Source organism: Macaca nemestrina, chromosome 1 (assembly GCF_043159975.1).
Source record: "Macaca nemestrina isolate mMacNem1 chromosome 1, mMacNem.hap1, whole genome shotgun sequence".
Lineage (NCBI taxonomy): Eukaryota > Metazoa > Chordata > Mammalia > Primates > Cercopithecidae > Macaca > Macaca nemestrina.
The window spans coordinates 183,889,585-183,914,405 of NC_092125.1; the positions used below are offsets into that span (position 1 = coordinate 183,889,585).

Here is a 24,821-nt window from a genome sequence, read left to right on the forward strand (position 1 = left end):
AGATGCATACTGCATTAGTCTGTCTCTGGACCACAATGTAGTTGAGAGCCACAGGAAACACCTGTTTTTGTGACTCTCCACGGGAGTGGTTTAAGGGCATAACCTCATCACTCAGACTGAATTAGACAACTTAATGGCTCCTCTGTTCTCTGATGAGGCAATATTGCTGTTTCTCATAAAGAGAGTAGGTTCATTTTTAGGCCTGTGCAAGTGGATATTGGTGTTGGTGGTGTCAACTAGTTAGGTTGGCCTGACCACAAACCCTTGAGGAAATGGTCAGGTGCTAGCAGAGTTGGAATGGGGTAGACAGTCCTCTAGTTCTCAGGCCCCTAGACGTCCTGATGGACAGCATGTATGAGTCCTAAAGGACTGGTCAGGCCAGCCCAAAGTTGAGGTGCTGGCTGTGATCAGGAGGGTGGCCTTGTTCTGTGCTCACTGGCAGATCTCTCAGGTGAGAGCAAGCACTATGGTTATGTGATTGGAGCCCAAGGGACTATCACAGGCCTGTGGGGGTTTGGTTTTCAGAATATCTCTGTGTTTAGGCATACATGGTGTGGCTGTGCTGTGGACCTTTCATTCGGGAGGGCTAGGGGCAACTGGGGCAATGGAGACTAGTGGCTGTGGAGTACATGGCATGCTTACACTTCCCTCCCAGCCAGGAGATGCTGGATTTTGCTGTTTTGGACATGTAAAGGTGCCCAGCCTTGTCTGTTGCCTCTGGGAATTTTGCTCCAGAGGAATGCTTGTTGTGACTTACCACAGTGTTCAGGTAGGTGTGGGGCTGCTGTGCTGGGAGCCCAAGCCTTGTGCTGTGAGGAGCAGCAGATGTAGGGGGTTGTGCAGCGTGCAGTATGGCTGCTTCCCAGAGGAACACAGAATTGTGACTACCTGCACTGTCCAGGTGGGAACAGGGCTGCTGCACTGGGAGTCCAAGCCAGCAAGCCTTGCATGGCAAGCAGCAGCAGGGGCATGGGGGTCTCACGTGGTATAGTCTGGCCACTCCTCAGGACTGCTGCTGTGGCTTCTATCCTGGGATATGCAAAAGAGCCTGTCTTCCCTTGTTGGGACTATAGCAACTGATGCTGGTCTGCTCAGGTATCCATGGCCTGAGGGGTTTCAGAGTGAACAGGCAACCTAAAGAATGGGAGAAAATTTTTGCAATCTACCCTTCTGATAAAGGTCTAATACCCAGAATTTACAAGGAACTTAAATAAATTTACAAGAAAAAACAACCCCATCAAAAAGTGGGCGAAGGATATGAACAGACAATTTTCAAAAAAAATTAACCATTTTAAAGCAGATGATTTGGTGGCATTTTGTACATTGACAATGTTATATTACCATCATCTGTATTTAGTTAACAAAATATTTTCACAACCCCCCATAAAACTCCTGTAGTCATTAAGAAGTCGCTTTCCATGTCTTATTTTCCCCAGCCTTTGGCAATCACTTGATGTTCTTCCTGTCATTATGGATTTATCTAGCCTCGATATCTCACGTAAGTGGAATACAGTATGAGAACTTTTATACCTGGGTTCTTTCACTCAGAATGATTGTTTTGAGATTTATTTATGTTGTAGCATGTATCAGTATCTCGCTTTGTGTTTATGGCTGAATCATAGTCCATTGTTTGAATATACCCCATTTTGTTTATCCATTCATCTGTTAATGGACATTTGGGTTGTTTCCACCCTAGAATAGTTTTAAATTTATAGAGAAATTGCAAAGATACTGCATATATTTTATGTATACCTACTCCCAGTTTCTCCTATAGTTAATATTTTACATAGTATAGTACATTTGCTGTAAATAATGAACCAATATTGATACTTAATTATCAACTAGCTGAAGTCCATGCATCTGGGTACAGATATGCTTAGTTTTTTTTTGTAATGGACATTTTCTGTCTCAGGGTCTTATCCAGGATACCAAGTTCTGTTTTGTCATTGTTTCCCCTTAGGCAATTCTAGACTGAGAATTTCTCAGACTTTTATTTTTGATGACTTTAATAATTTTGAGGAGTGCTGGCTAGGTATATTTTAGAATGTCTCTTATTTTGAACTTATTAAATGTTTTCCTGTGATTATACAGGGGCTACTGGTTTAGGGAGAAAGACTACAGAGAATAGCCAAGTGTATTTAGTCTGTTTTCACGCTACTATGAGGAATTGCCTGAGACTGGGTAATTTATAAAGAAAAGAGGTACACTCACAGTTCTGTCTGGCTTGGAAGGCCACAGGAAAATTACAGTCATAGCAGAAGGGGAAGCAGGCATGTCTTACATGGAGGCAGGCAAGAGAGAGAAAAGGGGAAACTGTTATTTATAAAACCATTAGATCTCCTGAGAATTAACTGACTATTACAAGAATAGCTTGGGGAAAACTGCCCCCATGATCCAGTCACCTCTCACCAGGACCCTCCCTTGGCACCTGGGGATTACAATTCACATTACAATTCAAGGTGAGATTTGGGTGGGGACACAGAGCCAACCATATCATTGTGCCTCTGGCCCCTCCAAAATCTCCTGCCCTCACATTTCAAAACAAAATCATGCCTTCCCAACAGTCCCCTAAAGTCCTAAGTCATTCCAGCATTAACTCAAAGTCCAAGTCCAAAGTTTTATCTGAGACAAGTCCCTTCCGTCTATAAGCCTGTAAAAAAAAAAAAAAAAAAAAAAAAAAAAAAAAAGCTAGTTACATCCAAGATATGATTGGAGTACAGGCATTGGGTAAATGTTCTCATTCCAAATGGGAGAAATTAGCCAAAACAAAGGGGTTACAAGCCCCCTAAAGCCAGCAGGGCAGACATTAAATATTAAAGCTCCCAAATTATATCCTTTGACTCCGTATATCTCACATGTGAGGCATGCTGTTGCAAGAGGTGGGCTCCCATGACCCTGGGCAGTTCCTTCATGGACTGGCATTGAGTGCCTGCATTTTCCAAGCACACGGTACAAGCTCTTGGTACATCTACCATTCTGGGGTCTAGAGGATGGTAGCCATCTTCTTATATCTCCACTAGGTAGCACCCCCACTGAGGACCCTGTGTGGGGGCTCCAAACCCACATTTACCTTCTGCATTGCCCTAGCAAGAGGTTCCTCTCCATGAGAGCTCCCCCTACCCATAGCAAAAGTTCTGCCTGGACATCCAGGTGTTTCCATACATCCTCTGAAACCTAGGAAGAGGTTCCAGTTCTCAGTTCTTGACTTCTGTGCACCCATAGGACTAACATCATGTGGATTGGGGCTTGCACCTTTTGAAGCCATAGCCCAAGCTGTACCTTGGCCCCTTTTAGCCACAACTGGAAATGAAGCAGCTGGGATGCAGGACACCATGTCCTGAGGCTGTACAGAGCTGGGGGGTGGGGGGCGGGTGCCCTGGGCCTGGCCAATGAAACCATTTTTTCCTCCTAGGCCTACAGGGAGGGGATGCTGTGAAGGTCTCTGACATGCCCTGGAGACATTTTCCCCATTGTCTTGTCTATTAACGCTCAGCTCCTCATAACTTATACAAATTTCTGCAGAATGCTTGAATTTCTTCCCAGAAAATGGATTTTTCTTTTCTATTGCATTGTCAGTCTGCAAAATTTCCAAACTTTCATGCTCTGCTTCCTCTTGAATACTTTGCTGCTTAGAAATTTCTTCTGCCAGACACCCTGTATCAACTTAGTTGAGTTCAAAGTTTCACAGATCTCTAGGACAGGGGCAAAAACCTCCCAGTCTCTTTGCAAAAGCATGGCAAGAGTCACCTTAGCTCCATTTCTTAAGAAGGTCCTCATCTGCGTCTGAGACCATCTCAACCTGGACTTCATTGTCCATATCACTATCAGCATTTGGGTTGAAACCATTCAACAAGTCTCTAGGAAGTTCCAAACTTTCCCACGTCTTACTGTCTTCTGAGCCCTCCAAGTCTCTAGGAAGATCCAAACTTTCCCATGCTTTTCTGTCTTCTTCTGAGCCCTCCGAGCTGTTCCAATGTCTGCCGGTAACCCAATTCTAAAGTCACATGCACATTTCAATTATAGCAGCACCCCATTCTCTGCTGTACCAATTTACTGTATTAGTTCATTTTTACACTGCCATACTGACATACCAGAGACTGGGTAATTTACAAAGGAAAAATGCTTAATTGACTCTCAGTTTTGCATGGCTGGGAAGCCTCAAAAAATATACAATCATGGCAGAAGGGGGAGCAAACACATTCTTCTTCACATGGCAGCAGGAGAGAGAAGTGAGAGTGAAGGGCAGAAAAGCCTTTTATAAAACCATCAGATCTCATGAGAGCTCACTTACTATCATGAGAACAGCATGAGGGAACTGCCCCCATGATCTAATCACTTCCCACAAGGTCCCTCCACCAACACATGGGGATTATAATTTGGATTACAATTCAAGATTAGATTTTGGGTGGGAACACGGCCAAACCATATCATTCTGTCCTTGGCCCCTCCCAAATCTCATGTCCCACTTTATTGTATTTGTTTGTTCACAGCTGCTATAAAGAACTGCCCAAGACTGGGTAATTTATAAAGGAAAGAGCTTTAATTGACTTACAATTCTGCATGGCTGGGGAGGCCTCAGGAAACTTACAATCATGGTGGAAGGGGAAACAAACATGTCCTTCTTCACATGATGGCAAGAAGGAGAAGTGCCAAGCAAAGAGAGAAAAGCCTATTATAAAAACCATCAGATCTTGTGAGAACTTACTCACTATCATGAGAACAGCAGCATGGGGGTAAATTGCCACCATGATTCAATTACCTCCCACCTGGTCCATCCCACAACATGTGAGGATTATGGGAACTACAATTCAAGATGGAATTTGGGTGGGGACGTAGCCAAACCATATCAGTCATCTGCTGCTGCCTACAGTAGTAAGTAGCAGTCATTTTCTTTAGCATTCTTTCCTGTCATTAAAAGTCATCTTAGAATTTGTCTTCAACCAGAGGCCTGACTTTAGTCTCAAATCCATTGGGGAGCAAGTTTAGTACTTTTTACCTGTAAGAGCAAAACTCCTGGCTACTGTGGCCTAATTTTCAATCTGGAGCCCACTAGGCTCTGGGCTTTTTTTCTCTACTTATTCTTGACTTTTTTTTCTCTTTTAACTTTTGTTTCACAGAGATGCTCATCTGTCCTCTAAAACCTGATATATCTGTGTGGTTATATATATAATTACTATATATTTGGAGGGGGTATGTAAATTATGAGAGTGCTGAGCTATGTACCTCAGAAGTCAAAATATCAGTTAAAAGCCATATAACAGGCTATTATATTGATATTTCAAAAATATTTATTTTAATTTATAATTTCAAATAAATTTGAAGGTACTGAGTATAAAAGATCGAGAAACACTAGTATAAAATGTTTGGAGTTAAGTAAATTTTGGGGTGAGTCTGGAACATGGGGAAATACTGAATGTATTGTAGGAGACAAAGCTAGAAATAAGGGAGCCAGATAACAGGGACATTGGTTCCTATTCTAACTGAGCCGTTGAATAAGGATTTGAAGAGATGAGTGGCACAGTTAAATTTGCATCTTAGAAAGATTACTCTGGCACAAATATGGGTGATAGATTGGTGGCAACAATTAGGTGATAAGTGATGAAGTGTTGCCTAAAAGTAGCGTGGCAGGGCTGGAGAGTGATACAGGTTTTCTTTTATGTTGATTAGTTCGATAAAATTATCACTGGGTAAATTCATGCTACTGCCTAAGATTCCTTGTTAAATTTCACAATGTGATGGACTCCAGGAGGATTTTCCTACATTGAGAGATGGAGATTTTGTGTGTGTGTGTGCTCAAGAATAGCTATGTTTGGGGAAATAATGATTTTTTAAGAAAAACTAAGAGATCAGGAGGTTTTAATATTAATTCATTAGAGTTAATTTAGTATTTTGTAAGATTAATGTCAACATTCAAATAAGGTTGGAGCATAAACAGAGGCTCATGTTTGTGTGTGGCAGGTGAAGGACTGAAGTCAGAGAACCAGAACTGACTCCAGCTCTGGCTTAACACAGTATAGCCTGAAGCAAGTCACTTCTCATTTGGACATTATTAATTTTTTTCTTTAAAGTGGAATAAACCTTAAGGTTCCTTCTAATTTCTTACCAGATTATAGTCTTAATTAAGAGTTCATGGTATGAGGAATAATTTTAAAAATGAAAAACAGACTACTCTTCTATTATCTTGGCTGATGGCAATAATATGACCTTTAGAAGAAATAACACTGATCTTAAGGGTTGATGTGATGATTAATTTTAAATCTTAACTTGACTAGGCCATGGTCCCCAGACATTTGCTTAAACCTTAGTCTAGATGCTACTGTGGTTGTATTTTTAGATAAAATTCACATTAAAATTATTAGGCTTGAAGTAAAGCAGATTACCCTCTATAGCATGGTGTGGTGCTTATTCAAATAGTTAAACATCATAAAAGTAAAAAGATTGACTTCCCCAAAGAAGAGGAAATTATGCCTGTGGTCATCCTTCAGACTCAAGCTGCAACATTAACTCTTCCCTGGATCTTCAGTCTGACAGCCCAATCTGCAAATTTTGGACTTGCTGTCCTCCTCAATTGTTTTAACCAATTTCTTAAAATAAATCCGTGGGCGAGCTTCAGCAGACTTAAATGTTCTTGCTAATGGCTCTAAAGAGAACAGTGGATCTCCCCGCACAGTGCTTGAGATTTGCTAAGGGACAGGCTGCTTCCTCAAGTGGGTCCCTGACCCCTGTGCCTCCTGAATGAGACACACCTCCCAGCAGGGGTTGACAGACATTTCATACGGGAGAGCTCTGGCTGGCATCTGGCAGGTGCCCCTCTGGGACGAAGCTTCCAGAGGAAGGAGCAGGCTGCAATATTTGCTGTTGCACAGCCTGCACTGGTGACATCCAGGCAAACAGGGCCTGGAGTGGACCTACAGCAAAATCCAGCGGATTTGCAGAAGAAAGGCCTGACTATTAGAAGGAAAACTAACAAACAGAAAGCAATGGCATCAACATTAACAAAAAGAACACCCACACAAAAACCTCATCTGAAGGTCACCAACATCAAAGACCAAAGGTAGATAAATCATGAAGATGAGGAAAAACCAGTACAAAATGGCTGAAATTTCCAAAAAACAGAATGCCTCTTCTCCTCCAAAGGATCACAACTCCTCGCCAGCAAGAGAACAAAACTGTACAGAGAGTAAGTTTGAAGAATTGACAGAAGTAGGCTTCACAAGGTGGGTAATTACAAACCCCTCCGAGCTAAAGGAGCATGTTCTAACCCAATGCAAGGAAGCTAAGAATCTTGATAAAATGTTACAGGAACTGCTAACTAGAATATCCAGTTTAGAGAAGAACATAAATGACCTGATGGAGCTGAAAAATACAGGACAATAACTTCGTGAAGCATACACAAGTATCAATAGCTGAATCGATGAAGTGGAAGAAAGGAAATCAGAGATTGAAGATCAACTTAATGAAATAAAGCATGAAGACAAGATTAGAGAAAAAAGAATGAAAAGGAATGAACAAGGCCTCTAAGAAATACGGAATTATGTGAAAAGACCAGACCTACGTTTGATTGGCATACCTGAAAGTGAGGGGCAGAATAGAACCAAGTTGAAAAACACCCTGCAGGATATTATCCAGGAGAACTTCTCCAACCTAGCAAGACAGGCCAAAATTCAAATCCTGGAAATACAGAGAACACCACAGAGATATTCCTTGAGAAGAGCAACCCCAAGACACAATGTTGTCAGATTCACCAAGGTTGAAATGAAGGAAAAAATGTTAAGGGCAGCCAGAGGGAAAGGTTGGATTACCCACAAAGGGAAGCCCATCAGACTAACAAGGGATCCTCTGCAGAAACCCTTAAAGCCAGAAGAGAGTGGGGTCCAATATTCAACATTCTTAAAGGAAAGAATTTTCAACCCAGAATTTCACATTTAGCCAATCTAAGCTTCATAAGCAAAGGAGAAATAAAATCCTTCCCAGACAAGCAAATGCTGAAGAATTTTGTCATCACCAGGTCCACCTGTACAAGAGCTCCTGAAGGAAGCACTAAATATGGAAAGCATAAACCAGTGCCTGCCAGTGTGAAACCATACCAAAATGTAAAGACCATCGACACTATGAAGAAACTGCATCAAGTAATGGGCAAAGTAACCAGCTATCATCATATGACAGGATCCAATTCATGCATAACTGTATTAATCTTAAATGTAAATGGACTAAATGCCCCAATTAACAGACACAGACTGGCAAATTGGAAAAAGGGTCAAAACCCACTGGTGTGCTGTATTGAGGAGACCCACCTCACATGCAAAGACACCCATAGGCTCAAAATAAAGGGATGCGGAAAGCTTTACCAAGCAAATGGAAAGCCAAAAAAGCAGGGGTTGCAATCCTAGTCTTGGATAAAACAGACTTTAAGCCAACAAAGATTAAAAGAGACAAGGGCCTTGCATAATGGCAAAGGAATCAATGCAACAAGAAGAACTAACTATCCTAAATATACATGCACAGAATAGAGGAGCACCCAGATTCATAAAGCAAGTTTTTTGAGACCTACAGAGAGACTTACACTCCCACACAGTAATCCTGAGAGACTTTAACACCCCACTGTCAATATTAGACAGATTGAGACAGAAAATTAACAAGGATATTCAAGACTTGAACTTAGCTTTGAACCAAGTGGACCTAATAGACATCTACAGAACACTCCACCCCAAATCAACAGAATGTACATTCTTCTTAGCACCACACAGCACTTATTCCACATAACTGGGAGTAACAGACTTCTCAACATATGCAAAATAACAGAAATCATAAGAAACAAGTCTCTCAGACCACAGTGCAATCAAATTAGAACTCAGGATTAAGAAACTCACTCAAAACCACACAACTACATGGAAACTGAACAACCTGCTCCTGAATGACTACTGGGTAAATAACGAAATTAAGGCAGAAATAAAAAGTTCTTTGAAACCAATGAGAACAAAGACACAACATACCAGAATCTCTGGGACACATTTAAACCAGTGTGTAGAGGGAAATTTGTAGCACTAAATGCCCTCATGAGAAAGCAGGAAAGATCTAAAATTGACACGCTAACATCACGAGACAAACTAGAGAATCAAGAGCAAACAAATTCAAAAGCTAGCATATGAGAAGCAACAACTGAGATCAGAGCAGAACTGAAGGAGATAGAGACACAAAAAACCCTTCAAAAAATCAATGAATCCAGGAGCCGGTTTTTTTGAAAAGATTAACAAAATAAATAGACCAGAAGCCAGACTAATAAAGAAGAAAAGGGAGAAGAATGAATTAAATGCAAAAAAAAAAAAAAAAAGATAAAGGAGATATCACCACTGATCCCACTGAAATGCAAACTACCATCAGAGAATGCTCTAAAAACCTCTATGCAAAATAAACTAGAAAATCTAGAAGAAATGGATACATTCCTGGTCACATACACCACCCAAGACTAAACCAGGAAGAATTTGAAACCCTGAATAGACCAATAAGTTCTGAAATTGAGGCAGTAATTCATAGCCTACCAACCAAGAAAAGCCCAGGACCAGACGGATTCATAGCTGAATTCTACCAGAGGTACAAAGAGGTGCAGGTGCCATTCCTTCTAAAACTATTCCAAACAGTAGAACAAGAGGTACTCCTCCCTAATTCATTTTATGAGGCCAGCATCATTCTGATACTAAAACCTGGTAGAGATCCAACACAAAAGAAAATTTCAGACCTAAATTCCTGATGAACATCTATGCAAAAACCCCCATAAAATACTGGCAAACCGAATCCAGCAGCACATTAAAAAGCTTATCCACCACGATCAAGTTGGCTTCATCCCTAGGATACCAGGTTGGTTCAACATACTGAAATCAATAAATATAATTCATCACATAAACAGAACCAATGTCAAAAACTACAATTATATCAATAGACGCAGAAAAGACCTTTGATAAAATTCAAAACCCCTTCATACTAAAAACACCCAATAAACTAGGTATTGATGGAATGTATCTCAAAATAATAAGAGCTATTTAGAACAAGCCCACAGCCAATATCATACTGAATGGGCAGATTCTGGAAGCGTTATCTTTGAAAACCAGTACAAGACAAGGATGCTTTCTCTCACCACTCCTATTCAACATAGTATTGGAAGTTCTGGCCAGAGCAATCATGCAAGCGAAAGAAATAAAAGTTATTCAAATAGGAAGAGAGGAAGTCAAATTATCTCTGTTTGCAGATGACATGATTGTATATTTGGAAAACCCCATCATCTCAGCCCAAAAACTCCTTAAGCTGATAAGCAACTTCAGTAAAGTTAAAGGATACAAAATCAATGTGCAAAAATCACGTCATTTGTATACATAAATAATAGACAAACAGAAAGCCAACTCATGAGTGAACTCCCATTCACAGTTGCTACAAAGAGAATAAAATACCTAGGAATAAAACTTACAAGGGATGTGAAGAACTTGTTTAAGTAGAACTACAAACCACTGCTCAAGGAAATAGTAAGAGAGGACACAAACAGATGGAAAAACATTCCGTGCTCCTGGATAGGAAGAATCAGTATTGTGAAAATGGCCATACTGCCAAAAGTAATTGATAGATTCACTGCTGTTCCCATCAAGTTCCCATTGAATTTCTTCACAGAATTAGAAAACTACTTTAAATTTCATATGGAACCAAAAAAGCCCGTATAGCCAAGACAATACTAAGAAAATAGGACAATGCTGGAGGCATCCCACTACCTGACTTCAGACTACACTTCAAGGCTACAGTAACCCAAACAGCGTGGTTCAGGTACCAAAACAGATATATAGAGCAATGGGACAGAACGGAGGCCTCAGAAATAACACCACACATCTACAACCATCTGATCTTTGACAAACCTGACAAAATCAAGCAATGGGGAAATGATTCTTTATTTAATAAATGGTTTTGGGAAAACTGGCTAGCCATATGCAGAAAGCTGAAACTAGACCCCTTCCCTACACCTTATACAAAAATTAACTCAAGTTGATTAAAGATTTAAATGTAAGACCCGAAACCCTAAAAAGCCTAGAAGAAAACCTAGGCAATGCCACTCTTGTATATTTTCTTCTACACATGTTATGATTTTGGGTTTTACATTTGGGTATATGATCCATCTTGAGGTAATTTTTGTATATGATTTTCAGTAAGGATTAATGTTTATTTTGAGCATTACTTATTAAAAAGACTTATTTTCTCATTGAATTGCCTTGTCATCTTTCTTAAAATAAATTGCTCATAAATATATGGGTTCATTTCTGTATTCTTTATTCTGTTTCATAGGTCTGTCATTTTGAAATACCAAATTGTCTTGATTACTAAATTTATAACAGTTTTCACTAAAATTGCTTTGAGACATTCTATTATATTTTCAAATATGTTGTAGAATGAGATAATCAATGTCTACGAAAAGGCTTCCAGAATTTGATTGTGGTTCAATTGAATCTACATACGTATATTGGGGAGAATTACCATTTTAAAGTATTCTTCAAATTCTCTCAACATTTTGTAGTTTTTATGTAGTTTCAATGTAGAAGATTTGGATATCTTTGGCTAGATTTATTTCTAGGTATCCTGTGTTTTTTTGGTATTACCATGAATGGGATTCTTAAAATCTTATTGTTAATTTTTTGATAGTAGTGCCATTGCTTGTTGCTACTGCAATTATTTTCGTATATTCACTTTGTGTCTGTGACTTTGCTAAATTTATTTGTTGCCTCAAGTAGTTAATTTGTCAATTTTCTATTCTTTACATAGAAAAATCTATGTGAATAATACTATTATCTGTTAGTAAGGAAAGTTTTAGTATTATTTCCTCTTTCCTAATATTTATGCCTTTTATTTGTTTTTCTTCCTCTCTTGCAACAGTACTGGTACAAAAACAGATATATAGACCAATGGGACAGAACAGAGGCCTCAGAAATAACACAACACATCTTCAACCATCAGATTTTTGATAAACCTGACAAAAACAAGCAATGCGGAAAGGATTCCCTATTTAATAAAGTGTGTTGTGAAAACTGGGTAGCCATGTGCAGAAAACGACACTGGACCCCTTCCTTACACCTTATACAAAAATTAACTCAAGATAGATTAAAAGACTTAAATGTAACACCTAAAACCATAAAAACCCTAGAAGAAAACCTGGGCAATACCATTCAGGACATAGGCATGGACAAAGACTTCATTACTAAAACATCAAAAGCAATTGCAACAGAAGCCGAAATTGACTAATGGGATCTAATTAAACTAAAGAGCTTCTGCACAACAAAAGAAACTATCATTAGAATGAACAGGCACCCTATAGAATGGGATAAAATTTTTGCAATATATGCATCTGACAAAGGGCCAATATCCAGAATCTACAAGGAACTTAAACACATTTACAAGAAAAAAACAAACAGCCCCATCAAAATGTGGGTGAAGGATATAAACAGACACTTCTCAAAAGAAGACATTTATGCAGCCAACAAACATATGAAAAAAGCTCATCATCACTGGTATTAGAGAAAGGGAAGTTAAAACCACAATGAGATACCATCTCACACCAGTCATAATGGTGATCATTTAAAAAGTCAGGAAACAATAGGTGCTGGAGAGGATGTGGAGAAGTAGGAACGCTTTACACTGTTGGTGGGAGTGTAAATTAGTTCAACCATTGTGGAAGATAGTGTGGCGATTCCTCAAGGATCTGGAACCAGAAATACCATTTGACCCAGCAATCCCATTACTGGGTATACACCCAAAGGATTATAAATCATTCTATCATAAAGCCACATGCACACACATGTTTATTGTAGCAGTATTCACAATAGCTAAGATTTGGAACCAACCACAATGCCCATCAATGATAGACTGGATAAAGAAAATGTGGCACATAAACATCATGGAATACTATGCAGCCACAAAAAAGAATGAGTTCATGTCCTTTGAAGGGACATGGATGAAGCTGGAAACCATTATTCTCAGCAAACTAACACAGGAACAGAAAACCAAACACCACATGTTCTCATGAGTGGGAACTGAGCAACAAGAACATATGGGCACAGGGAGGGGAACATCACACTCTGGGGCCAGTCAGGGGGTGGGGGGCAAGGGGAGGGATAGCATTAGGAGAAATACCTAATGTGGTTTGATGGGTGCAGCAAACCACCATGGCCCAGGTATACCTATGTAACAAACCTGCACATTCTGCACGTGTGTCCCAAAACTTAAAGTATAATTAAAAAAGTAAAAAGTAAATAAATCTTGCTCAGTCTATGTGCATGTGCATGCATGCATGCATGCATGCACATACACACACACACACACACACACACACTCCTTTTATTGGTTAGTTTTCTTTGAAGAGCCCTGACAAATACAGTTTGTTATTAAACATTTTGTAGATAAAAAATAAATTTATTGTGTCATATTGAATAGTTTTTGAAACGTATTTGCATCAAATGATAGTAAACATTTACCTGCCTTCTAGGAACTGTGAAAGATGTGTCAATAAATCAGTCAATATCTCTATTTGTTGGGAAGACAAGACTTCATCTTGTAAAAAAATTGAGTAATAAAATTAGAGCGAAATAATCTAAGGACAAGGAGATGAAAAATTTTAGAAGATCTCTGATTAGTTGACAAATATTACTTTAGAGATCAAATGCTATTAAATACAGTTGATCATCGTGGGTTAGGAAAAACTTAAGAAAGGAAAAAAGTCAACAGTATTAATTAGTTTTAACCTGTAATCTCAGAAGATTCTCACAATTGCTCTTATGGGATTAGGCACTATTATCTCTTTGTTCATCAGAATTTCTCATGTTATATTTATCCCACGGTCATATAACATTAATAGGTAGTGTCTGGAAATTTTGCTCCTATTTTCACTACGCTATGTTGCTGAGAAAATTTCATGGAGGTAGGGTTGTAATAAGATCTGGAGATTTAGGTATGCTATTTGCAAAGCTGAGTCAACAATGAGCAAAGGACAGTCATAGGACTCAGTTTTGATGTCCTTTTATTTAGAGGAGTTTGTGGAAAAGGAAGGAAGCAAAAGTCCTTGATAGGAAGGTGAAAATAAAATATCATATTAATTTATTCCTGAATCATCAAGGCCTTGAATAATTCTGTCAAGGGTGTGCATAAAGTGGGTTTGACTAACCCAGAGATGCTAGGTTTTTGCCTCAGCCATGTCAATAACTGACCTGTTTTCCACATTTGTGAGATAAGTGAGCAGAGTGTTTTTTCACTTTACAAATGTTTTCTTGTTACCTTTTATCAGGGGATTGTGCTTGCTCCTACTTGTAAGTATCTTATGGCTGTGATAAAGTCATAGATAATGTTTCTCTAACATATCCTTTGGTTTATCATCAATATATTACACAACTTTTACAATCTCAGCTACAGACAATTAATTGTTGGAGCCAGGAGAGTCTTTGGAAATATATCACTTCCTCATAACTGGCTTGGTTTAGAATCAAGTGTGTTTCTAGTCCAAATGATCCAGTAAGAATTGATTTTCTTTTATCTATAAGATATATGAGAATTTGTGTTAGTCATTGGCTTACCTTGACAAGTTACAGTTCAAAATATTCAAAATTAGTCTTAGCACATCATCAAAAATCTGGTTCCTCTACCTACTTTCCTACACAATGTCATGGTGCTACTTGGGAGATCAAAGTGAATTCTAAATATAAAAATAAAAGACCTATCACATTGGGATGTAAAAAACCATTCATGGATACCTTTGTAAACCAGGGATCAGGATACTATGTTGTTCAGACCTACAATAAGTATAGGTTTTGGCACCAGACATTGATAAAGTAGACCAGTTATGCAGAAGAGGATGTATGAGAACAAAACATTTGTTGAGTAGTTGAAGGAGTTGGTGATATGAATATGATGGTTATCATTAAATATTTCGTGTTTTATCACATGGAAGCAGTAGTAAAATCCTTCTACTTTATCTGTAATTAATTCAGAAAGCCTAATTCATACCAATGTGTAGAGGCAAAATTCAGTTCAATGTAATTAAATAATGTAAAATAATACTTGTCTAATGAGCACAGTGTCCAGGAATGCATTCATGTGGAAGTGTTGATGGCATGCAAGCAGAGATGCTGAAGCTATACTGATGAATAAACTGTGTGTCTAATAAAATTAAATAATCAATTGAATGAACAAATTAAGAGCTTCTTGGGTGATACTGGATCAGTATGTCTGAGGTGTATTATTTCAAAACTTTGAAATTTACTAAGATTTTATTATGCATAATTTCTGATCTGTCCTGGAGAATGTTTCTTGTTCACCTGAACTGATTTTGTATTCTCCTGTTTTGGGGTACAGTGTTCTGTAGTTTTCTGTTAGGTCTAGTTGGGGTTTTTTGTTGTTTCAGTCTTCTATTTTTCTTTTGATCTTTTTTTTTTTTTTTTTGCCCCTGTCAATTATTATAGACAACGTATTGAAGTCTCAATTATTGTTAAATTGTCTATCTTTTCAATTCTGAACGTTTTTGCATCATATATTTTGGGTCTTTCTTGATATGGGCATATATTTTTAATTATTGTATTGTCCATCAGGAAATTTTTTTTTCTGATGGGGATATGTTTGAAGACCCTCAGTGGATGCCTCCAACCTTGGATAATTCTGAACACTATATATACTATGTTTTTCTCTTATACATATAGACTTAAAAGAAAACGTAACCCATACATTTGTCACAGTAAGAGATTGAGAGCAATAACTAATAATAAAATAGAATAATTGTAATAATACAATAAAAGTTGTGTGATTGTGGTATTGCTATCTCTCTCAAAATAGCTTAGTGTACTGTTCTCATCTATTTTTGGACCATGGTTGATCATAGGTAACAAACTATGGAACGTGAAACGGCAGATAAAGGAGAACTATTGTATACCCATAGTCTCTTTTGGGTGTTTGTGTGATATATTCTCTTTGCATATTTTTACTTGAGCTCTGCTTCTGTCTTTGAATCTGAAGTGTTGGGTCATGTTTTTAATTCATTTTGCCATTTATGCCTTTTAATTGGAGTGCTTAATCCATTTGCATTTAATTTAATGAATGATAGAGTAGAATTTATATCTCATCATTTTATTATTTGTGTTATGTATATCATATGCCTTTTGTTTCTCTATTTCTTTACTACTACTATACTATTAGAAACATTCTAGTGTACCATTTAAATTCTTTTTAAAATTTATTTTACTATTTTTGAGTTATTTTCTAGTGTTAGCTCTGAGGATTAACCTTGACAGGTTAATTTATAAAAATACAGTTCAGATTAATAGCAACTTAATATAAGTTTTAATGGTATACAAAAATTTGTTTCTATATAGCTTTTTTCTCTGCCTTATTTGGATTCTTACTGTTATATAATTATATCTTAATACATCATATGCTCATAAATGTAAATTTATAATTATTGTTTTTTGTAGTTATGTTTTAAATCAGAAGAAAAAAGTTACAAACAAAAACAGGATTATACTTCTTTCATATTATATCATTCTTTTTGTTGACGCTCCATATTTCTTCTTAGGAATTCAAGTTACTATTAATATATAGGGTCCTTTCATTTCAGTGTGAAGGAAGGAATCCCTTTAGTATTTTTTGCAAGTTTGATTTGCTAGTGTATTGGTCTGTTCTTTCATTGCTATAAAGAAATACTTGGGACTGTTTAATTTACAAAGAAAAGAGGTCTAATTGGTTTACAGTTATGCAAGCAGCATAGGAAGCATAGCATAGCAGCTTCTCCTTCTGGAGAGGAATCAGGAAGTTTCCATTCATGGCAAAAGGCAAACGGGGAGCAAGGCATCTCACATGATGGGAGCAGGAGCGAGAGAGAGAGGGTGGAGATGATACACAATTTTCAACAACTAGATCTGATGAGAATTCACTCACTATCATGAGAGCAACATCAAGGAGATGATGCTAAACCATTTGTGAGAAACTGTCCCCATGATCCAGTCACCTCCAATCCACACACCACCTCTAACATTTAGGAGTTTGGTGGTGACACAGAGCCAAGCATTATCACCTAGTGAGAAATTATGTTAGTGTTTTTATCCAAGACTATCTTTTTTTAAAAAAAATTAAAGGTAAGTTTTGCTAATGGAATTTGAGTTGAAAGTGTTTTCTTTCAGCACTCTGAATATGTCATCCTACTGCCTTCTGGTTTTCATGATTTCTGATAAGGAATAACCAGGTTTTTTTTTGTTACAAATATCAACTTTTATTTTATTGCAGGAGCACATGTACAGATTTGTTTTCTGAGAATATTGTATGGTGCTGAAGTTTGAAGTTTGGATCCCATCACCCTGGTAGTGACTAGACAACCTGGTTCTTAGTGTTTCAGCTCTTGTCCCTGTCTCTCTCTCCCACCTCTAGTAGTCTCCAGTATCTATTTTCCCATCTTGATGTCCATGTGTACCCGATGTTTAACTACCACTTATAAGTGAAAAATACTGTTTTTAGTTTCTGTTTCTGTGTTAGTTCTCTTAGGATAATGGCCTCCAGTTGCATCCAAGTTGCTGCAAAGGACATGATTTTATTCTTTTTTATTTCTGAGTAGTGTTTCATGGTGTATATGTACCACACTTTCTTTATCCAGTCTAGCATTGATGGGCACCTGGGTTGATTCCACATCTTTGCTATGTGAATATTACAGTAACAAGCACATGAGTGCATGTTTCTTTTTGGTAGAATGATTTATTTCGTTTTGAGTATATACCCAGGAATGGTATTGATTTATCGAATGGTAGCTCTTTTTTAAGTTCTTTGAGAAATCTCCAGACTGGTTTCCACAGTGGCTGGATTAATTTACATTTTCATCAACAGCGTATAAGCATTCCCTTTTCTTTGCAGCTTTGCTTTGCCATCATTTTTTTTTTTTAAAACTTTTTAGTAATAGCCATTATTAAAATGTCAAATTGTCTGACTGGTGTGAGGTGGTATCTCATAGTGGTTTTGATTTGCATTTCTTTGATGAGCAGTGATGTTGTTAATTTTTACTTACGTTGGTTGGCCATTTTTATATCTTCTCTTGAGAAGTGTCTATTCATGTCCTTTGCCCATTTCTTAATGAAGGTGTTTTTTGTTTGTTTGTTTGTTTGTTTGTTGCTTTAAGATTCCTATAGATTTGGGAAGTTACACCATTGTCAGATGCATAGTTTGCAAGTATCTTCTCCCGTTCTATAGGTTGTCTATTTGCTCTGTTGATAGTTTATTTTGCTGTGCAGAAGCTCTTTCGTTTAACTAGGTCCCACTTGTATCTTTTTATTTTAGTTGCAATTGCTTTTGGGGACTTAGCCAAAAATTCATTTTCAAGGTTGATGTCGAAACTACTTTTGCTGCATTCCATAGGTTTAGTATGCTGTGTTTTAATTCTTGTTTGTCTAAACATGTTTTGAAATTTCCCTTTTACTTTTTCAATTGATCCATTTCTTATATAGGACATGTTGTTTAATTTCCATGGATTTTTGAATTTTCTGAAATTTCTTTTGTTATTGATTTCTAATTATATATCATTGTGGTTGTAAAAAATACTTGATATAATTTAAATCTTCTTAAATTTTTTAAGATTCAAAAAAGAAAATAAATTAGAGGTTACTCTTGCTGAGGATTTCTTGTTAATGAGTCACTCTTCTCTTGCTTCTTTTCAGACCCTTTCTTTGTCTTTGTCTTTCAAGTGTTTGATTATAATGTGTCTAAGGATCTCTAAGTTTATTCTACTGCACTTTGAGTTTCTTTGATGTGTATACTAACATTTTCATCAAATTTGGGAAGTTTTCAGGCACTATTTCTTTCAATATTCTTTTCCCTTTTTTCTTTATCTCCTCTCCTTCTGAGATTGCCAGTATGTGCATGTTGATGTGCTTGATGGTGTCCCAAAGATTTCTGAGACTCTATTAAATTTTTTCATTATTTTTTTTCTCTGTTGTTAGATTGGAGATTTCAGTTGACCCATCTTTAAATTTGCTGTGGCTTTTTTCTGCCTGGCCTGCTGTTGATACTTTCTAGTGACTTTTGTTTTTCAATTCAGTGGTACTTTTTAATTCCATTATTTTTATAAGGCTATTTAAAAATATTCTGTCTTTATACTTCTATCTCCTCATAGTAGTGTCTTTTGAAGAGAAGTTTTAAGCTTTGGAGAAATCCAGTTATTACTTTTTTTATGGATTCTTTTTGGTGCCACAGCTAAGAACACTTTGCCCAAGGTAGTATCACAATGATAGTTACCTGTGTATTTCCTTTTTAATATTGTGTAGCTCTTATGTTAAGTGTGTAGTCCATTTTAGTTAATTTTTCTGTATCTTGTAAATGTATTCATGCATTCAATTCCTGTTGCTGGTATATTACATATCACATAGTATTTTAAAACAACATGCATTTTTTTATATTACAGTTTTTGATGTAAGAGTCTGAAATGGGTATTACAATGATAATATAAAACTATAGGACCACATTTCTTCTGGAGGATCCATGGGAGAATACATTTTCTTGCCTTTTTCCATCGTCTAGAGGCTGACTGCTTCCTTTGACTCATGGGCCTTTCTTTTCTCTTCAAAGGCACCAGAATAACATCTTAAAATCTCTCTCTCTCTCTCTTTCCAAACACACACACACACACACACACACACACACACACACACACACACTTCTACCTCTTTGTTTTAAGGACATTTGTGGTTGCATTGAGCTCACCTGGATAATCCAGAATAATCTTTTGATGTTATGATCTTACTGTAATCACATCTGCAAAGAACCTTTGCTGTTGTGTAAGATATTATATTCACCAGTTTCAGGGATTAGAACATGGACTTTTTGTGGGGCTCATTATTCTACCTGCTACATTATGGATATAATAATAATTGTTATTATCTTGCATCTTGATTCACAGTTGTCCAGCACCATTTCTTGGAAAGACTATGCTTTCCTCTTTTAACTGATTTCACATCTTTGTGGAAGATAAATAGATTTTATTTTTAAACTCTCAAATATGTTCTATTGATCTATATGCCTATCCTTGTATCATCACTGAAATATTTGGTTACTGTGGCTTTATACTAAGTTTTGAAATAAAATAGTATAAGTTTCCCAGTATTATTATTATTTTTAAAATTGTCTTTGCTATTATAGATTATTTTAATCTCCATAAAGTTTAATATCAACTTGTCAATTCCTGTAAAAACCCTGTTGGCATTTTGATAGGGATTGAATTAAAGTTATGTATGAACTTAGGAGAAAATTGATATTGAGACTGTACTTGTTCTTCAGTCCTGTTTATTTGGATCTTTAATTTCTCCAAGCCACTGTTTTATAGCTTGCATTATACAAGTCTTGTACTTTTAAAATTAACTTTATTTTTAATTTTTTGGATACTGTTATGAATTGAGTTTTTCTTCATTTTAATTGTCAATGTTTTATTGCTAATATATAGGACTACAATATAATTTCATATATTGGTCTTAGATTCTATGTCTTTTATAAACTTGCTTATTAGTCTGCATACTTTGTCTGTAGATTCCTGAGGTCTTCCAAATATAGGATTACATTACATCATCTGTGAATAAGAACATTTTTACTTTTTTCTTTCCAATTTACATATCCCACTTTGTCTTTCTCTGTCTCTCTCTCTTTCTCTCCCCTCTCCATGGCACTAGTTGTAACCTCCATTCAAATATTAATAGCAAGAGTCCACATTCTTGCTTTTTTCCTGATCTTTGGTGGCAGATTATTTTTTCCCTTTAATATATGATGTTAGCTGTAGCCCACACATAGAGTTTGAGGAAATTGCCTTCTACTCATAGTATATCAAGAGCTATGTTATGAATGAATGTTGAATTTGTGTAGTGCTGTGCTTTTTCTCCATTTGTTGAAATGGTCTTATTATTTTAATACTCTTCTATAGTAGTATGGTGTGTTATATTAATTGATTTTTGGATATGAAACCAACCTTACATCCTTGGGATGAATTCTACTTAGTCATAGTATATAATCCTTTCAATATTTTAAGGGATTTAGTCTGTTTGCTAATTTTTTTGTTAAACATTTTGCAGTCTATTACTATGAGGCATATTAGTTATTCGTTTTCTTGTGGGGCCATTGCCTGGCTTTGGTTGTAGAGTAAAAAGGTGAAATATTTGTCCCCACATGGCAGAAAAGCAGGACAGTGAGACTATACTCTTACAAGCTTTTTAAAAATAGTGGCATTAATCTATTAATTAAGGCAGAGTCTTCATGACCACCCTGAAGGCCCCACCTCCCATCACTGTTGCAATGGGGATTCAGTTTCCGACATGTGAATTTGGGGGATACAACAAGACTGTAACTCAGGCTCTCACCATACACTGGATTTACTGTCTCCTTCGTCTTGGACTTCCTAGCCTCCAGAAGTACAGAAATATTGTTTGTTGTTCAAGCCACCCATCCTGTTATAATTTGTTATAAACAGCCCAGTCAGCAATATCAGCTAAGACATCAAATTTCTTATACAGTATTGTGCCTTTTAGAGAAAAATAGAAATCAGAAAAACATCTTTACCCATATGTTTACCATTTCTGTTGTTTTTCATTTCTTACTGGAAATTGAACTTACCTCTTGGTACCATGTTCTTTCACTTGAAAGACTTTCTTATTATTTCTTGCATGGCATGACTGCTAACAATGACTTTTCTCAATCTTAATCTAGGAAAGGCTTTACTTTTCCTTCTTTTTTAAAAGGATAGTTGGGTGGATATAGAATCTTTTGTTGAAAGCAGTTTTCCTTCAGCATTCTGACTATGTCATCCTACTGCCTTCTGGCCTCCATTGGCTCTGATGAAAGTCAGTTGTTAATCTTATTGGGGCACTTTATATGTGATAAGTTATTTTTACCTTTTTAATATTTTTTTCTTTTTAATAATTCCTTGTTTTTAATATTTTCCATTATGTTTGGTTTTCAGCAATTGGGCTCATGATGTGTCTAGGTTTATGTCTCTTTATTTTTGTGTTACATGAAGTTTATTAAGAATCCTGGATCTGTAGATTCATGTTTTTTACTAGATTTTAGAAGCTTTGAGCTGTTAAATCTTTTCTTCCCCTTTCATTCTCTCTCCTCTCTTTGGGATAAATACTATTACACACATGTTGGTAAACTTACTGCACTGGAGACATTTGAGGCTTAGTTCATTTTTCTTCAAACGTGTTTTTCATTCTTTAGATTTGATATTTTCTATTTTTCTGTCTTAATGTATACTGATTTTTCTTCTGTCATCTCAAATCTACTGTTTATCCTTTCTACTGAATTTTTATTTTAGTTATTGTATTCTTCCACACTAGAATTTCCATTTGGTTATTTTATAATTTCTGTGTCCTTTTGGGAGTCTCTAATTGTTCATTAGTATTTATCATAATTTATTTCATAAACATAGTTTTCTTATAGATGCTTTGAAATCTTTGCCTGTTAAATATAGCTCTGAGACACTCATAGATTTTATTGCCTAAGTTTTATCTGAGTGAGTTACATTTTTGTTTCTTTGCCTGTCTTTTAAAGTTTTGTATAATTTTTGTAATTTAGGTTGTTTTCAATTATTCTCTGGGTTTTAGTTTCTGCTAGACCTTTTCTATTTTCCTATGTTCATATGTGCATCCTTAGTGATAAACCAAGAGTTTTGAAATAACTTGGGTCTCTCTGCCTCCACTGTGGATGTACACAGTCTTAGTCAAGAATATGCTTGCCCCAGTCGGGTCTGTACTTCAGGCTGCCAGAGTTGCACCCTTTACCCTTTCTTGCTAGCCAGTTTTTGATAAGTAATTTCCACTGACAATACCCCCTGGAAGTGGTCATCACTTTTCCAAATCAAGTAAGACCTCTTCATCCATAGCAGAAAAATTACTGTAGGTCCTTTTGGCCTGCCTTACATAGCAGATTTTTCAGGCCAAATATTCCTGGGGGCAAGGATGGGAGCAGCTCCAGTCTAGAATGTCAGTTTCCCTCTATTCTTACTGGAACTTAAGTAGTTTTCAAATTCAAACATTTCTCTGGTTTTTGTATACCTTTAAGAAATTATTCTTTTTGTCATTTATATTCACATTTACAATTGCTTTTTGGGGGAGAATTTGCCTATCTCTTCAATTAGCCATAGGTATTACTTCCAGTTTCATATTTATACTTTTCAAGGTATTAATTTTGAAGGTTGCTATTTTTTTCCTTTCACCTTTATGAAAAGGTACATATATTTAGAGTACTTCCTGGAATAATACATTTTTTAAATAATTACCAAAGAGTTTCTAGAAATGATTGCTTTCTTTTGTTGCTTATACTTTTATAAGGCCTTGATGCTTAATTGATATGTTTCATGACTCTTTATTTTTTCTTTGAGATTTGACATATTTTAAACAGGAGGTGACCCCAAATCTTAACTGTATGTAATCTTTATTATTTGATTCAGCAAATATTTATTATTCACCTGCTGTGTATATCTGACATAATTTTTTAAACTAACAATGTAAATAAGCCTTTGTACAGTGCTTTATGTTTTACAAAATGGTCTCACTATATCAGTCAGGATTCTGGGACTGTTCACAAGAGCATGATGGGGTTTAGGGCAATTAAGATGGCATGTTTTAGAATTCTTAGGCTGCTAATTATACAGAACTATTTCCCATATTGGGACTGATGGAGAAATGAGAGGAAGTGATTATAGGTGTCCTGAGGAAAACTCAATGTAAAGAAGGACACCTGATAGGAGCTTTGGTCTTCAGTAGAAGAACCAACAACTTGTAACTAGGCAGAGAGTGAGCCAAGGGTATAAGTACTTTGTCCTCTCACTTTCTGTCCTTCACCTGTGTCTGGTGCCTTCCATTAACCAAACCCAACCAGAAGCTAGAGAGTAAGGGAGCCCATTGATGTAGTCCATAGAGGTCAGCCTCCTGCAACACAAAGCAGGGAGTAGAATGCAGAAAATGGCTCTGGAGGGACAAATGGAAGATATTCTCTATACTTACCTTCATTCATTAATAAATATTATTAATTCTATCCACAAAAATGTCTATCACATATTGACACAGGGTTCATTCTGTGTCACTTTGCCAGCCAGAAATCTCCATGGGGCAGGTGATGCCTCTGCTTGGGCTTTGCTGGAGCCTACCAGGCTTGCTCTCCCCACTTGATCTGGCAGGCTGTACTTGGCTTATGCTACCAGCCCACATCTTGAGCCTGCCATGGCTCTGCACTTCACCCAGGGCTGGACCAGGCATGCTGCAACTGACTTCCACCTTGGGTGCCAGCATCTAGATGAGGGGGACATGGCCATGGCAGCATCTGAAAACTCAGAGATTCCAGCAACTGCAGAGCCTCAAGGGGTTGTCACAGCTTCTGTCACTCCTTGAAGAGTTCCAAGGTCTGAGCTCCCAGGGAATGCCATAGTTTTCTCTCTCATTCCTGATGGCAGCTGACTGAATGGGGGCATGTCATAGTTCTGGCTTAGGGAGTACAGAGGTCTGGGCCACCAGAAGGATTGCAGCTCTTCACTCCCTTAGTCTGGTGAACGGGAGCATGTAACAGCTCTTTTTATTCACACCATGCGCAGCTTGGTGAGCTGGCCTGGAGTGTGTTATGGCCCTTTTTAGCTCCCGCTCTTTGGTGGGTTCTGGGTTCTTGTCCCATAACCAAGAAGAATAGGGCATGCAGACATTGGAGAGTCAGCAAGGCAGAAAATAATTTTATTGAGTGACAGGAAAGCTCTCAACAACAACAGGGGACCTGAAGTGGGTAGCTCACTGTGTGGGAGGAGGCCCAAA

At 37.1% G+C, this 24,821-nt stretch overlaps 1 protein-coding gene across 18 annotated transcripts in view; it reads left to right on the forward strand.

Moving 5' to 3' along the window:
* Positions 1-24,821, forward strand: part of LOC105495012 (BEN domain-containing protein 5) — a 1,475,945-nt gene that overhangs the window by 240,515 nt on the left and 1,210,609 nt on the right. The window contains exon 2 of one of the 18 annotated variants that reach the window (XM_071093293.1): positions 1,437-1,498. The exons of the other annotated variants lie outside the window; for them this stretch is intronic. Coding sequence (XP_070949394.1) covers positions 1,471-1,498 — 28 coding nt within the window. The 5' untranslated portion in view covers positions 1,437-1,470. The remainder of the gene's footprint in view (positions 1-1,436; positions 1,499-24,821) is intronic. 18 annotated transcript variants of the gene reach the window in all.